The sequence below is a fragment of the Geotrypetes seraphini genome, chromosome 14, assembly GCF_902459505.1.
Source record: "Geotrypetes seraphini chromosome 14, aGeoSer1.1, whole genome shotgun sequence".
Taxonomy (NCBI): domain Eukaryota; kingdom Metazoa; phylum Chordata; class Amphibia; order Gymnophiona; family Dermophiidae; genus Geotrypetes; species Geotrypetes seraphini.
In genome coordinates, this window is record NC_047097.1 from 46,328,080 (window position 1) to 46,344,871 (window position 16,792).

The 16,792-nt window shown below is 42.0% G+C and overlaps 1 protein-coding gene across 1 annotated transcript in view; it reads left to right on the forward strand.

Moving 5' to 3' along the window:
* ADAM10 (ADAM metallopeptidase domain 10) overlaps positions 1–16,792 on the forward strand; it is a 217,220-nt gene that overhangs the window by 50,414 nt on the left and 150,014 nt on the right. Inside the window, exon 3 of the mRNA XM_033920375.1 lies at positions 14,931–15,049. Coding sequence (XP_033776266.1) covers positions 14,931–15,049 — 119 coding nt within the window. The remainder of the gene's footprint in view (positions 1–14,930; positions 15,050–16,792) is intronic.

The following is a 16,792-nucleotide window of genomic DNA, read 5'->3' on the forward strand; positions in this document are numbered from 1 at the left end:
ACATCAACAAACAGGGTGGGACAGGCTCTCGCCTTCTATGCCAAGAAGCCCAAAAGATCTGGAATTGGGCCATAGATCACCATCTCTTCCTGAAAGCTATCTACATTCAGGGAACACAGAATTCTTTAGCGGACAAACTCAGCAGAATTCTCCAGCCTCACGAGTGGACACTCGATCCTATAACTCTGCAGTCTATCTTCACTCAATGGGGCACTCCTCAGATAGACCTCTTTGCAGCTCCTCACAATCACCAGCTGCCCCTCTTCTGCTCCAGACTTTACTCTCCTCACCGTCTGACAGCGGATGCTTTTCTCCTCGACTGGTCGAATCTGTTCCTGTACGCCTTCCCTCCTCTGCCTCTAATGTTGAGAACCTTATTCAAGCTCAAGAGGGAACGAGCCACCATGATTCTGATTGCTCCGAGGTGGCCCAGGCAACATTGGTTCTCCCTTCTACTTCAACTCAGTTCCAGGGAACCTTTTCTTCTTCCTCTGTTTCCTTCTCTGCTTACGCAACAGCAGGAAACCCTCCTTCATCCCAACCTCCAGTCTCTACACCTGACAGCTTGGTATCTCTCGGGCTGACATCTCATGATACTCTCTTATCTCAGCCTGTTCGTTCCATTCTGGATGCCTCCAGGAAACCAACCACTCTGCAATGTTACCATCAGAAGTGGACGAGATTTTCCTCCTGGTGTCTTCTTCATCATCTTGATCCCACTTCCCTGGCAGTGGAGACGTTGTTGGACTATTTGCTCTCTTTGTCTGACTCTGGCCTTAAGTCTTCGTCCATCAGAGTCCACCTCAGTGCCATTTCAGCTTTTCATGAGCCAGTCCATGGAAAACTTCTCTCAGCTCATCCCCTGGTGTCCAGGTTCATGCGTGGGCTTTTCAACGTGAAACCACCTCTTAAAGCCCCTCCTGTTATCTGGGATCTCAATGTGGTTCTTTCTGCTTTAATGAAGCCTCCATTTGAACCCTTGGCTACCTCTCCTTTCAAGTTTCTTACTTGGAAGGTGCTTTTCCTTATTGCCCTTACCTCTGCCAGGAGGGTCAGTGAGCTTCATGCACTGGTCGCAGATCCTCCCTTTACGGTTTTTCACCATGACAAGGTGGTTCTGCGTACACATCCAAAGTTTCTCCCTAAGGTTGTATCTGAATTCCATCTCAACCAATCCATTGTTCTCCCTGTTTTCTTTCCAAAACCTCATTCTCATTCTGGAGAACAAGCTCTACACACTTTGGATTGTAAAAGGGCTCTGGCTTACTATCTAGAGCGTACGAAACCCCACAGATCAGTTCCTCAACTTTTTCTGTCCTTTGATCCAAATAAATTGGGACGTCCCGTTTCTAAACGTACGTTGTCTAATTGGCTGGCAGCGTGCATTTCATTCTGTTATGCTCAGACCGGACTGACACTGGAAGGTTCTGTCACGGCCCATAGAGTCAGAGCAATGGCAGCATCTGTAGCTTTCCTCCGCTCCACTTCTATTGAGGAAATCTGCAAGGCTGCTACTTGGTCCTCAGTTCACACTTTTACATCTCATTATTGTCTGGATGCTTTTTCCAGACGGGATGGACACTTCGGCCAATCTGTTTTGCAAAATTTGTTTTCCTAATGGCCAACCTTCCCTCCATCCCTCTTTTTGTTAGCTTGGAGGTCACCCATCAGTCAAGAATATGCTGCCTGCTTGTCCTGGGATAAAGCACAGTTACTTACCGTAACAGGTGTTATCCAGGGACAGCAGGCAGATATTCTTGCGTCCCACCCACCTCCCCGGGTTGGCTTCTTAGCTGGCTTATACTAACTGAGGGACCGCACGCCTCTGTCGGGCGGGAAGGCACTCGCGCGTGCGCGGTGCGGCCGAGCTAGAACTTTCTAAAGTTCTTAGAGTGCAATCACTCTAAAATTGTCCGTACCGGGGCTCCGTCGGTGCCGTCACCCATCAGTCAAGAATATCTGCCTGCTGTCCCTGGATAACACCTGTTACGGTAAGTAACTGTGCTTTTTGGGCTTCTCTATATCTTGCTGGTTTGTTTAACTGTGTTTCATCTGTTTTTTAATTATGCATATTATCCACATTGGATAAAGGTGGAATATATCCCATGACTCAAAATAGTCAAGAATTGCCATTGCTAAAAGATCAATCTCTAATGGTTAGTGGACTGCTTTGTCTTCATGAAGGTGGTTAATAAATCTCAAATAATATTTTGAGTTTTGTTGTGAAAGTCCTGCCAAAATTCAAATTGGTAGACTGCCCTGCTTCCAATCAGGTCAGTGAACCCACTATTCATAGTCACATTGCAGACTTCAGAGCATACCCTGAAGAAAGCCACCGCATGGTGGCTGAAACGTCAGTTTCTACCTGACAAAGATGCAACAAGCATAATGCCAGCTGCAGAAACCCTGAGAGAACCGTTAAATGTATTTTGCCTTTACTTTTTGATTTACCCTTGTATGTAAACAACTTTGGTTGTACCACAGGGAAGTGACATATTTAAATCCATGACCTATGACCTCATTTTAGCTGCTGAAAATTCATTTGACGATATGGTAAGAAAAGTTAGTTAATGAATGTTTCAAGTTAATTAGTTTCTTGATATACCGTCAATCAAGGATATCTAAACAGTTTACAATAAAATTAATTAAGAAAATAAATAAATAAAAACCATGAGGAGGAGGGAGAGGGAATACATCGTTACATTAAGAAAAAAATAAAAATGGGAAAGGGGGAAACACAATCGGTAGGGTAGGGTTGGTTATCCTCAAGTGAAGTGTTAATTTTCATGTGTTGAATGCATGTTTGAATAGGAACGTTTTAAGTTTAGATTTGAATTTTGCCAAGGAAGACTCTTGTTGGAGGTCTTGGGGCATTGCATTCCAAATTGAAGAAGTCATGATTGAAAAGATCGATGTTAACTGTTGTAGTAATCAAGTTTGCAAAACAGACCCATTCAACTTCTCAAACTCTGCAGAACAGCCACTGAGCCATTGGACCAGCTGGATATGGGAGTTGGTGCAAATAATGTGTATGTGAGTGAGTACAATGATTTGGTTTGGGGGTGATGATATATTTCATTACCTACCCAACAGATTTTTCTTAGTGCAAGTGCAGAGAAAAATGGTCTTTCAAACTTTTTACAGTGTAGGAAACCGGAAAATTGGCTGCAGGAATGTAATGCTAATTTACAGTAAGTAAAAATAGTGTTTTGAAAAAAAAAAAAAAAGCCCTTAGTGTTGTCAGGATACGTTGGTCATTAGTTTAAGAATTTCCTTCTTATTGAACTGCGGGACTCCTGCTGGGCTTATGAACAAGCAGCTGTGTAGGTGTATGGGTCAATGATAAAAGCAGAGGGCATGTACATCAAGAAAGTTTTGGGTCATACATGCTTGCAGTAAAGAGAAGAAATGGTCATGAGATCCTCTCTAACACTGATTGGAGAAAAATAACCTTTTATTCTTATATAGATCTGACATTAAAGCCTAGCCTAAGACAATTTTGCTCTTGGTGTTCTGTGCAGTTCTCTGCATTTACATTGAATAGCTAATATCTGCATTCACATGGTGTTCAATTTAGCAGTGCCCTGATGTCTGCTAGAGTTTATGCAAAACGTTCATAGCACAAAATTTTAAAATAGAAGCCTTAGTAGTGCACAGAATTGTATTCAAACTTTGTAAGAAATCTAGTGCACTTTATTGCACTGGCCTGTTTGCAGGTCAGAATTGGTAAAGTCAGATGTATCTGTTGACACTTGGTGCATGGATTGGGGCTGGAAAAGGAGGAAATTGTGTTTTGGGTCTGAAGGCAGCCTGGCATAGCCTCTTGTTTTCCATGATTTGGCAGTGATCAGAAAAATCTGCAAGAACCGGAGAATGTGAATGTTTCTAACTTGAACTGCTATAAATCTCTTTCAATTTCTGCTCCCCAGAGTATGTTCAGTTTTGTTTTATGGTATGTGTTTGTTGCTTCGAGGAGTAATTTTATTGATCACCTTGAAGTCAAATCAATAAAATAAAATTTATTGTGTTCCAAAATAATGCATTCAACATAACTTTTATTTGTGTATGTGGGATTTGTTTCTACTTCTCCATGTCCTTTGACAGTTATCGGCTGAACTGGGCATACTTTTAATAATGAACTGTACCTGTGGATCAAAAGTAAAATGTCCCTGATCAGCATTTTCATTAGATGTAAACAAACTCTGCAGCATGGAATTTTAAGAGTAGTATGGTACAAATAAGAGCTAGATGCACTAAAGATAGTGGCTCGATTGCTGTTGGCTGATTCTCTGGGTGATTCTCCAGCAGCAATTGATGCACTTTCAAGTTTGCATGCAAATGATTTGCATGCAAACGAGAACGTTAAATTGCAGAGCCTTAACAGCAGTGACAGAGGAAGCAGCCTCTTGTCACTGCTGTTAGGGCTTCTATGTTTTTTAGGTTAAACAATTTTTTATTGATAAGCAATAACAACATACAGAGTGATATGACAATTAAGCAAACCAGAACCGAAGAACTAAGAACAACAACCAACAGAGTAAAGTAATCCCCATCAATTTTTATAGAAACCCACTCCCTCCCCCCAGTCCCAAGCATTGCTATCTTTAGGTCAAACGATTTTGTTATTGACGATACAAATGACAACAAAAGGAGCAAATAATGTTACAGGTCATAAAGGTATCTGAATAGACAAGAACAAATTGTAATATCATCAAATTTCCCAACACAGCAACTATAATATGCATGGGGTTTTACTAATTTGCATGGCTGGATCAGAAAATGAACAATCGAGGGGAAAAACACATGTTGGGTCATTTTGTGAATCGTGTCGGTTAGCAGCGATCGTTGCTAAACCTTCAATTTTACATGTCCTCAGACAAGAACGATGTTCCACTAATCTTGTCTTCAAACCCCTTGAGGTCTGTCCAACATAATTTAACTCCCAGGGACATTGTATCAAATATATCACCCTTTTTGAATCACAAGTTGTATGGCTTTTCAGTTTTTACCTGTCCTTTGCAAAAAAAAAAAAAAAAAAAATCCCTTTTGCCCAATTTCTATGATATAGGTGCACCTGCAGTTCAGATTTGGAATATAAAATTAAAGCTTATCAATTATACCAAAAGTTTTTAGATAGGGGATACCCTTCTAACATTGTGAAACAAGTGCCTAAATGAGCTTTTTAATTCTTGGGAAGATTTTTCACAGTATCAAGTGAAGCTGAGAAAAATGTTTTACCTTTTGTTCTCATGATTACTTCAAGATCAGAGAAACGGTGCAAGGCAATTAAAGCTCAGTTGCTGGTTTCAGTATGCATGCACTTTAGAATATCAGAGTGCTTTTTTCTTTTCAACAGAATCATACACTATAGGGGATCAACTGATTTCTGGACAGTCACTGATCTCTTGCCTATGAGTTCAGTTGGTCATAAGAAATGTGTAACTGCACTGTATGCAGTGATGTGGGAAATGGGCAGGATGCATACTTGAAAAGTGAAGCAACTAATTCTTGTCAGTTTTTTTGAAAACATTGTAGTTGAACACCTTTTTTATCACTTCTACTTGCACATCCAAAAATTTTATCCAAAAACGTTGGGAGTGCCACAAGGATGATCATTGACTCCAGTATTTAATGTATTTTTCTGTGCTTTAGGCTATGAATTGAAAGAATTGTGGCTTAGTTTTTACTTGTGTGGACGATGTCTAGGTTATTTTCCCTGTATTTAAATTCTGTAATGAAAACATTTGACTATATGAATTTGACTTTCACAAAAATCTCTCTGCGGATGCCCACAAATAAATTGAAATTAATTACTGATAAGATTTCACTTCTGTGGATAGGTGGTAAGAAATTTCCCTGTCCAACCTTAAATCCTCACTACAAAGTAATTTTGATTTTTTTGCAGTCCAATGTTCGAAGTCTTGTTATATGGTTGGACTCTTTGGAAGGCTATTCAGCTGACTTGTTTGACAAATTCAGTTTTTGTTCAATTATGCTTTTTGCGTCGGGTACATTCTTTGATCTCTTCAGATAATTTGCAGAAATTAGTTTCAGCTATGATGGTGTGTTTGTGGCCATTTACCTTTTTATATTAGGGCTTATTGATAAGTGCTTGATAAATCTCAATTAATTTTTTTTTTGATTGCAAGGCTGATCACATAAACTAGTGAACAGCCAGAGTGTAATTTTCTAGTACAGTTCTATAGCAATTCTTACAATGTGAGAGTTTAACTCCCCCCACCCAAAGCATCTCTCTCTCGCTGAAATACCCATCCACCCCTTTCAAAAATGGCATCTACTGTAAATGGCATCTGCCACTTGCTAAGGCAGTTTTGGCAGGAATGGGGACAAATTTGCCAGAATCTGGATATAGGAAGCCGAGCCAACACTATTCTCATTCCAGAGAGCTGGGGCAGACAATATTAATCTCCAGATTTCTCTAAAAATGAAAGCCCCAAAGGTATTACACAACTGAACTCAAGTAATCCTTAAATCACTTTCTGAAATCTTGTAAAATTTATAACACACTTTCAATTGTTTCTTTGGAAACTTAATATTTGACACTGTGTGTTTAGTTTATTAGAAAATTATTTATACTTTTCATCCTTTAAAGCAGTGTTCTTCAATCTTTTGACACCTATGGACCGGTGGAAATAAAATAATTATTTTGTGGACCAGTAATGGTCCGCGGAGAGGCAGTTGAAGAACACTGAGCTAAGTCATACCCATCTCCACTCAATCTCTGCCCCAGACCCTGCCCCAATAATAGTACTAATAGTAACACCATTTTTTCCATTAATTTTTCATATATACACACAATATAATTGTATTAACAACACATAATGGTTAACCACAAAATTAAAATATACAAAGCACACCGTATGCTTTTTTAACATTCATTCCTACCAGAAAACAGATAACCCCATGCAAATGCAAGACCAAAAACTAAAAGTACTACTATTTACAAACAAACCCTAAGATCAAGACTCTGCAAACAGTACAACCCCAGTGGAAAAGTAACAAATACATTTCTTCCTGAACAGACAAATCAATCACTAAATAAAAAAAATATAAAAAGCATTTCCCCTTATGTTGTTGTCTCTCTCCCTCCATGTGTCTTGCCTTCTGGCCTGCCCCCCAATATTATCTTATGACCGATCCACTGTGCGATCAACGCAGCGTCTTTGGGCCGGCTCTCTGAGTGCTGCATTGGACAAAGCTGTGGGCAGCAGCTCCTCTTGCGCACGTCATCTGGAAGCCTTCCCTCTGACATTGTGACGTTGGAGAGAAGGCTTCCGGTTCAGGCGCAGGCCGCATGTAGGAGCCTTTTCCCATGGTTTTGTGCACTGCAGTACTCAGGGAGCTGGCCTGAAGACGCCGCGTTGATTGCAATGTGGACCGGCGGCTGCAGAACACTGTCTTGAACCCGATGGAGGTGCTGGCCCTGTGGACCGGCAGAAAATTTCTGTGGATCGTCACAGGTCCACAGACTGGCAGTTGAAGAACACTGCTTTAAAGGAAGAACAAGGAGGTTTGCAATCCCAAATTTGAAAGGAGAAAAAGTTACAATGTATCCAAGAAAAAAGAGGAAACAAAAAAAAAGAGAGAGAATACATCAAAGCTATCATTCTTTGTATTATTACATTACATTAGTGATTTTTATTTCGCCATTACCTTGCAGTTCAAGGCAGATTACAGAAGAGGTTTTCTGGACATGTCCAGATATGTTACAGTGTAGAGCAGGTTGCTTCAGAGGATTGAAATGTTTCATACAGTGTTAGTTAGTTTTCATGGATTTTTTGAATAGCATGGTTTTTATTTCTTTTCTGAAAGGTTTGTAGTCTGGGGTCGCGATTAGTAGATTGGAGAGTTGGTGGTCTAGTTTTGCTGCAAGTGTGGCTAGAAGGCCATCGTATAGTTTTTTTTCCGTTTGATGTCTCTGATTGGAAGGTATGTGAATGATGTCTGAGTTCTGTGTCTGGTTGTGGTAGTTTGGATTAGGCGGTTGTTCAAGTAGGCTTTGGCTGTCACCATTTATGGATTTAAATAATAGACAGTAGAATTTAAATAGTATTCTTTCTTGGATTGGGAGCCAGTGTGAGGCGAAGTATGCCTCGGTGATGTGGTCATGTTTTCTTAGTGAATAGATTAGTCTCAGGGCTGTGTTTTGTACTGTTTGTAGTTGTTTTATCATTGTTGCGGGGCAGGGGACATAGAGGATGTTGCAGTAGTCGAGGAGACCTAGGACTAGCGACTGGACCATGAGCTGGAATTGTTTTCTGTCGAAGAATTTTCAATCTTGCCTTAGGTTTCTCATAACCACGAATGATTTCTGTATTGTTTTGTTGATTTGTGGTTGCATGGTGCAGCATCTGTCTATCGTCATTCCCAGAAGTTTTAGAGTGGGTTGAATGGGGTATGTGATTGAGTTTATTACTAGGTTTGTTACGGTTGGGTTTTTATTTTTTTTTTTTTTGAGAAGTATGAATTTTGTTTTGTCTGGGTTCTTTTTTAGTTTGTGGTCTTTCATCTATGTTGCCATTAAGAACATAAGAACATAAGAAGCGCCATCTCCGGATCAGACCTTCGGTCCATCTAGTCCGGTGATCCGCACACGCGGAGGCCCTGCCAGGTATACACCTGGCTTACCCTATAGCCAACCATATCTCTATATGCCTCTCTCAAGGAGATATGCATCTAGTTTGCCCTTGAAGCCTAGGACTGTCGATTCTGCAATAATCTCCCCTGGGAGAGTATTCCAGATGTCAACCACTCTCTGTGTGAAGCAGAACTTCCTGATATTAGTCCTGAACTTGCCCCCCCTTAGCTTCATTTTATGTCCTCTTGTCCGTGTCAAATTGGACAATGTAAATAATCTTCTCTGCTCTATTTTGTCGATTCCTTTCAGTATTTTGAAGGTCTCGATCATATCCCCACGCAGTCTCCTTTTCTCAAGGGAGAACAATCCCAGTGTTTTAAGTCGATCCTCATATTCCAGTTTCTCCATACCCTTCACTAGTTTAGTTGCTCGCCTCTGCACCCTCTCCAGCAGTTTTATATCCTTCTTTAGGTAGGGAGACCAATGTTGGACGCAGTATTCCAAGTGTGGTCTGACCATTGCCCTATAAAGCGGCATTATAACTTTCTCCGATCTACTCGAGATTCCTTTCCTTATCATGCCCAACATTCTATTTGCCTTCTTTGCCGCTGCCGCGCATTGTGCCGACGGCTTCAGGGTCCTATCTATCAGTACACCCAGATCCCTTTCTTGTTCACTTTTTCCCAGAGTTGCACCTGACATTCTGTACTCGTATTCCTTATTTTTACTGCCTAAATGCATTACCTTGCATTTCTCCACATTGAACTTCATCTGCCATTTCTCCGCCCAGTTTTCTAACCGACACAAATCGCTCTGGAGTTCTTCACTGTCCTCCTGCGATCTGATTTCCCGGCAGAGTTTTGTGTCGTCTGCAAACTTGATGATCTCACTGGATGTTCCGTTTTCCAGGTCATTGATATAAATATTAAAAAGGATCGGCCCAAGTACCGAGCCCTGGGGTACACCACTAGTCACTTTCTCCCAGTCGGAGAACTTCCCATTTATGCCCACTCTCTGCTTCCTATTTTCCAGCCATTTGCCTATCCATCTTTGTATATCTCCCTCTATGCCATGGCTTTGTAGTTTCCTGAGAAGTCTTTCATGTGGAACTTTGTCAAATGCTTTCTGGAAGTCCAAGTATATTATGTCCACCGGCTTTCCACTATCAATTTGCTTGTTCACGGTCTCAAAGAATTGGAGTAAATTCGTCAAACACGATTTCCCTTTCCTGAATCCATGTTGACTGGGTTTCATCAAGTCGTGTGTGTCCAAGTGCTGAACTATGCTATCCTTGATCAGTGATTCAATCATCTTGCCGGGGACAGACGTAAGACTCACAGGTCTATAGTTGCCCGGTTCTCCTCTCGATCCTTTTTTGAAGATTGGCGTGATGTTCGCTTTCCTCCAGTCGTCTGGTATCTGACCAGTTCTGATTGACAGGTTTGCAAGTTTTTGTAATAACTCTCCGATTTCAACCTTCAATTCCTTCAAGACTCTCGGGTGAATTTCATCCGGTCCAGGGGATTTGTCACTTTTAAGTTTGTCGATCTGGTTGTTTCTAGAGTTCTGTGTAGTGTGACTTGGTAGGCGTTGGCTGATCAAAAGGAAGGAGAATGGTGATGTCTGCATAGCTATAGGAGGTTAAGCCTATTTTGTCTAGGCAGATGAGGAGGGATGCAATGTAGAGATTGAAGAGTGTTGGGGATAATGGCGAGCCTTGGGGTATGCCACAGGGGTTGGACCATGGTTCTGATTTTTCTTTGTTTGTCTTTACTCTGTAGGTCCTGGATTGTAGGAATCCTTGAAACCATGTGTGTACTTTGCCTGTGATTCCTATTGTATCTAGTATTTGTAGCAGGATGTCATGGTCTACCAGGTCAAATGCTGTGTGAGATCTAGTTGTATAATCAGCATTTTTTTTGCCTGTGCTGAGGTGTTGTCTAGCTATGTCCATAAGGGAGCCTAGTAGTGTCTCAGTGCTGAAGTTGGTTCTGAATCCAGACTCTGTATGGTTGAGCAAATTGTGGTTTTCTAGGTGGTTGGTGAGGAGTTTAGCTACGAGACCTTCCATTAGCTTGACATATAGTGGAATTGAGGCTATGGGTCTGTAGTTGGATGGTTGATCTGTTGCTACTTTTGGGTCTTTCAAGATCGGGGTGAGGATGATTTTGGAGAAGTTTTGTGGGAAAAGGCCATCTATGAGCATGGTTTGTATCCATTGCATGAGGAGATTGCAGAATTTTAGGCTGGAGGTTTTTAGTAGGTATGGAGGGCATTGGTTGAGGTCGCAAGCTGCGTGGCTGTATTTTTTATAGAGTTTGTTAAGGTCAGACCATTGTACTGTGGAGAAGTGGGAACAGGTTCTATCTTCTGCAGCTGATTATTTTTCTGTGGAGGGCATTGTGATCTCTTCTAGGTAGGTTGGGATTCCTGCGAAGTTTGTCCTGGCAGTTGTAATTTTGTTTTTTAAAGTATTCAGCTAAAAGAGTGGCTGAAGGGGGAGGGTTGTAGGGTTTGGTGTTTGTGTTCTTTTAGTAATTGGAATAGGCCTCTATGCCTATTTGGTTTGTGTAGTATGTCTTTCTTTTCTCTTTTCCATTTAGTTTGCATTGTTGGTTTGTTGGCTCTTGTGTGTTCTTGGTTACTCTTTCTCCTTTTTCTTTCTAGTCATCTGCATTGCCTTTTGAGTAGGAGTAGTTTGTTGTCGAACCATTTGTCTGATCGTCTGCTGATCCTGGTATTTGTTTGTATTGGGGCTAACTCGTCTAGAGTAGTTGTACTTATTTATATTGCAACATTGTGAGATAAAGTCTTTGGGGTCACATTCTTGGATTGTAGCATCTGTTTTATTCCAGAACTTGGAGGGGTCGATATATGTACGTGATTTGTAGGTCAAGCTTTGGGATTTTGGTTTGGTTTTGCCTTTGGCCCAGTTGATATTGAAGGTGTATGTGTAATGGTCTGAACAGATGAATCTGGACCATTTTCCATTTGAGGCTTGAATCTCTGGCTGTTGGGTCATGAAGGCTGCAATATTTAGTTGGTGACCTTTCTCGTGTGTGGTTTGTGGGTCTAAGATCTTGTAGGTTAAGACTTTGAGGTAAGATAGTAGGTTTTCTACTTGCTTAGAGGTATGGTGTTCAAGATGGAGGTTTAGATCTCCTAGGATTAGGTTGTAAGTTGCCGTTAGTGAGTTTCGGTATATAAAATCTTCAAATATTGGTCTTGCTGTGTTACAATTCCCTGGTGTTATGTAGCAGAGCATGCAGGTTATGGATCCTTTTAGTGTGGTGCATGAAAGTTGGCAGACTAGTAGATCCATGTATGGGGTAGACAATTTGTCTAGTATGTTTAAGTTAGGGAGTTTGACTAAGATGGCTAGACCTCCTCCTCCTCCTTTTTTTTTTTCCCTGCAGACCACTGTTATCTTGTATCCCTTTGGGCAAACTTCTGTTATCCTGGGGTCCGAGTGAGGTTAGCCAGGTTTCAGTGAGGAAGAGGCAGTCTAGATTTTTGGTTTTTATCCAGTCTTTTATGTGTTCTGTCTTTGGGCCTAGAGCACTGATGTTTATGTAGGCACATGTTAGTGTGGTGTATTCTGTTTGCGCACTATTTGTTGCTTTTGGGTAGACAAGTGCTCTTGGTTGGGGGTGTGGTTTAGTCCTGGAAGGGTTTGTTGGTCTTCTCCTCCATGTTGGTGTGATGATTTGGTGTATGCAGGTCTGGAAGTTTGTTTCTGTCTGTAATGGTTCTCCTGGCTGGGTGGTGAATTCTATTTGTAGTTGAAATAATTGGTATTAGGCAGATGTTATTTGCTGCAGCCTTCCAGTTGGTTAGGAGCAAGATGATCAGTAGGATAGTTTGTGTTTGTGGTATAGCTTTCATTGTGAAAGATAGGGAAGAACAAAATGGCAGAGCCAAAGGAAAGGGGAACTTTTAAACAAACAAGGATTTCCGCTGAGCCCTCCAACTGGCTCAGTAGCTGGAGCGTTGGTGAGGGGTGGAGTGCTCTCCCACACCTGAGGGAATCCTCTGTTGCTCCGGGAAGAACAAAATGGCAGAGCCAAAGGACAGGGGAACTTTTAAACAAGCAAGGTTCCTTTAAAGGCCTTTGAAAACAAGTTTTTAATGTAGCTTTAAAACATTTGTTTTCAATTCATAGTTACTGAAGAAACAAATTCCATTCCAAAATATATAGCTGAGTGTCTTGCTTCAAGGTGGTACTTGGGAATGAATGGGAAAATATGTGCAGTTTAAATAGAAAGATCAAACAGATGGTCTAATTTACTATTTTATTCTACTGGTTAGAGCGCATAGTGCTGAATACCAGAGAAGCTTGGTTCAAATACCACTGTTACTTCTTCTGATCTTGGGCAGGTGACTTAACCTTCCATTACCTCCGATAAAAACTTAGAATCTAAGCTCTCAAGGGACAGAAAAATACCTGCTGTACCTGAGTGTAGCTTGCCTTGAACTAAAACTGAAAAATGGGTAAGTGTAGTTGCCTCATTGTTGATAGATGGTGTTTTCCTGGGACTCGCCCTGCTGACTTCTCATCTTTCACCTCTGATCTTCAGTATCTTCACTGCAACTCTTCTCTCCTGTTCCTCTTTACTGCACAACATAGCTTGCAGAACACTTGCTGTAACCATACCAAACTGACCTCACAATAGGCATGACTGTTTTTGTTATCTCTTCACATTCAATTACAATTACATAGAAACATGATGGCAGATAAAGGCCAAATAGCCCATCTAGTCTGCCCATGTGCAGTAACCATTATCTCTTCCTCTTTCATAACAGATCTTGCATGCTTATCCCACGCCTTCTTGAATTCAGACACAGTCTCTGTCTCCACCATAATATTGGGCCTATAGATGAGCTTGAAGAGGTCTTCAAATTAATATATCTGATATTTTAAATATTATGTAGTTAACCAGATGTGCCTGCATTTCTGTTTCTACAAGTGAGAGAAGTTTTTTTGGGGGGGGTTTGTCTTTGTTCTGTTTCAAAATACAGTCAAACCTCGGTTTGCGAGTATTTTGCAAGACAAACAAAATACTCCAGCAAATGTTAACTCGCAAAACGAGCATTGACTCGCTATACGAGCGCGTCCCAAAGTAAAACATCCCTCTCTTCATACCTTGCAATGCACGCACAGCCTGGGGCAGAGCTGCCCCCTGCATACGACTGCAAATTTTCCTGTTGCTTTCTAATTTCTGCTTCTCTTCCGCACTGCAGACAGTTTTTCCTTTACAGGGTTGTGCAGCTTGCGGGCCGCATGCAACCCCATGAGGTTTTTCGTGCAGCCCTGCTCGAGGGCGATGCGGTGTTTTCCTTCTTGCCAGCTCCCTCCTCCGTCTTGCTGTGTTCGCTCAAAGCTGCGGGCAGCGACTCCTACGTGCCTCCTGTGGCTGACCCGGAAGCGTTCCCTCTGACGTCGTGATGTCAGAAGACTTCCAGATCAGCCATGGGAGGCACATGGGAGGAGCTTTGAGCGAACACTGCAGCAAGATGGAGGAGGGAGCCGGCAAGAAGGTAAACACCCGCGGCAGAGGAGGGAGGGAGAAGGGCATGTTGGGACTTGAGAGGGAGGTGCTGCCCGTGGCTTTCAGCAAAAAAACGACTGTAGCAGTGAGGAGGGAACCGGCCTGTAGGTAAACATCCACGGCACAGAAGGGAGGGAGAAGGGCGTGTTGGGACTTGAGAGGGAGGGAGCACAAACTTAAGAAAAATGATGGAAGGAGGGAGAGGCATGAACTTAGGACACAGAATGAAGGGAAAGAGGGAGTGGCGCATGAGCCATAAGATGGAAGAATGGAGGGAGTGAGGGAAAGAGATGCTGAAGTGAGGGAGAGAATATGGAGAATTGGGTGCTTGAGAGAGGGAAAGAGATGGTGCACATGGGGAGAAGAAGAAAGAGGAGAACTGTTGGGCAGAGAGAGGAGGGACGGAGAAAGAAAGAGTCTTTTGCATTACCATTTCAACCAGATCCTTTTCCCTTGTGATACTAACAGAGGCTGGTTGTCACTGGTTCTCCCTCACACCAGCCAGTTTTTTGGTTGTGGAACGAATCGTCCGAGTCTCCATTATATCCTATGGGGAACTTTGCTTTGAAATACGAGCGCTTTGGATTATGAGCGTGCTTCTGGAACGAAGGTACCACTGTATGTGATTTATGGAGTAAGTTCTGTCTTGGTAGTGCACATGTCCTTGGTAGGCTTTTCAGTGTTCTAAATATTTCACTCTGAGAAAATACTCCCTCCCCCCAATGTTTGGTAAGTGTGCCAAAATATTTTCATGCTTTAAACTTCATCTCCTTTCTTTACAGGCAATTCAATCTTCGTATGAAAAGGGATACATCCCTTTTTGAAAATGACTTCAAAATAGAAATGGGAGATAAAACACTTGATTATGATACCTCACATATTTACACTGGACAAATATATGGTAAGTGATTTGCTTCCTTGAAATAATACATGTCCTTCTCATGTCTTAGGATGGATGAAGTAGAAAAAAGAAAGCCTGGATGTCACGCTGTCATCTGAAACGAAATATGTCCAAAACTGAGCTGGTCCTCTTTCCTCCTAAACCAGGGGTGTCCAACCTTTTGGCTTCCCTGGGCTGCATTGGCTGAAAATTTTTTTCTGGGGCCGCACTAACACTAGCCGATAAGCAAAAAAAAAAAGGTTGAGCAGGTCCCAAATTTGCAATCGCTAATATAGAAGATGTACTTATCTAATAATAAACCTTCATTAAAAGGACACTGTAGAGAGGAACCCAAAAAAGCAGTAATGCTTACCCTGACTGAGTAATCCTCCACGTGTACCGCTGACAGTGGGAGCAGTCACAGGCTTCCGCATCCCCACTCTGATGAGCAGGGATGTGAGCTTCAGGTGTTCCCATTCACTTCTATTACAGCTAGGGTGAGCCTCTTCAGAGGTGAGCCTCAACAGAGCGGGGATGCTGAATCAGCTGTCAGCAGCACACGTGGAGGATCGTTTAATCAGGGTAAATATTACTGCTTTTTTGGGCCTCCCACTTTGAGCTTAGGCTCCCTCAAAATGAATATCTCCCCTGCTGTAGCTAGTAGGGATCCCCAAGCCTTACTAATTGACAGGCACCTCCTCCCCCTCCAAATTCCTAAGTTCTGCAGCTGGCAGCAATATTGAAAAGCTGCTGCCTTCCCTTCTCCCTGCCCTCCCCCTTGGCATTCATGCATGCATCAAAGCAGTGGCAGCTTGAGGATATTGCCATTGGCTGCAAAGCTTGGAGATTTGGGGTTGCAAGACTGGAAGAAGATGTCTCTAGTTGGCAGGGCTTGGGAATCCCCACTAGCTTAAGTATTTATAAATAGCACTCAGGCAGGGAGAAACTTTGGTGCCCATCCACTAATTATGGGCTCCAGTCCCTCCCCCAAATCAGCTGTATATGACTACTCCACTGAATACAAAAATAATCATAGTAACGTAGTAGATGACGGCAGATAAAGACCCGAATGGTCCATCCATTCTGCCCAACCTGATTCAATTTAAATTTTTTCTTTTTAGCTATTTCTGGGCAAGAATCCAAAGCTTTACCCTGTACTGTGCTTGTGTTCCAACTGCTGAAATCTCTGTTAAGACTTACTCCAGCCCATCTACACCCTCCCAGTCATTGAAGCCCTCCCCAGCCCATCCTCTACCAAACGGCCATATACAGACACAGACCATGCAAGTCTGCCCAGTACTGGCCTTAGTTCAATATTTAATATTATTTTCTGATTCTAACGATTCTGATGCACAAATCCCAAAGCTAACATATTCCAGTTAATAAATTCAAAATAAAACAATTTTTTTCTACCTTGTTGTGTGGATGTTTTGTTTTTCCATCATCTTGGTCCCAGTTTCTCTGCTTTTTGTCTGTCTTCAACTAATTCTCTTTCCAGTGTCTGATGTCCATTTTTTCTCCTCTTTCCTCTTTCCATTTCCTTCTTATGCCTGTCTCCAATGTATTGATTTTTCCTTTTCAGCTTTCTTAACTTTTTCTTTTCTTTTTTGCCTCTGTCCACTCAACTCTTGCCTTCTTTCTCACCCTTCTTATTTTTAAATGTTCAGTTACCTCTTAATTCTCCATCTTTTCTCAGTTCCTAACTCTCCCATTTCCCATCTCACTCCTTTCCCAACCTCCTATTTCCTGCTGTCTACTCCCCAT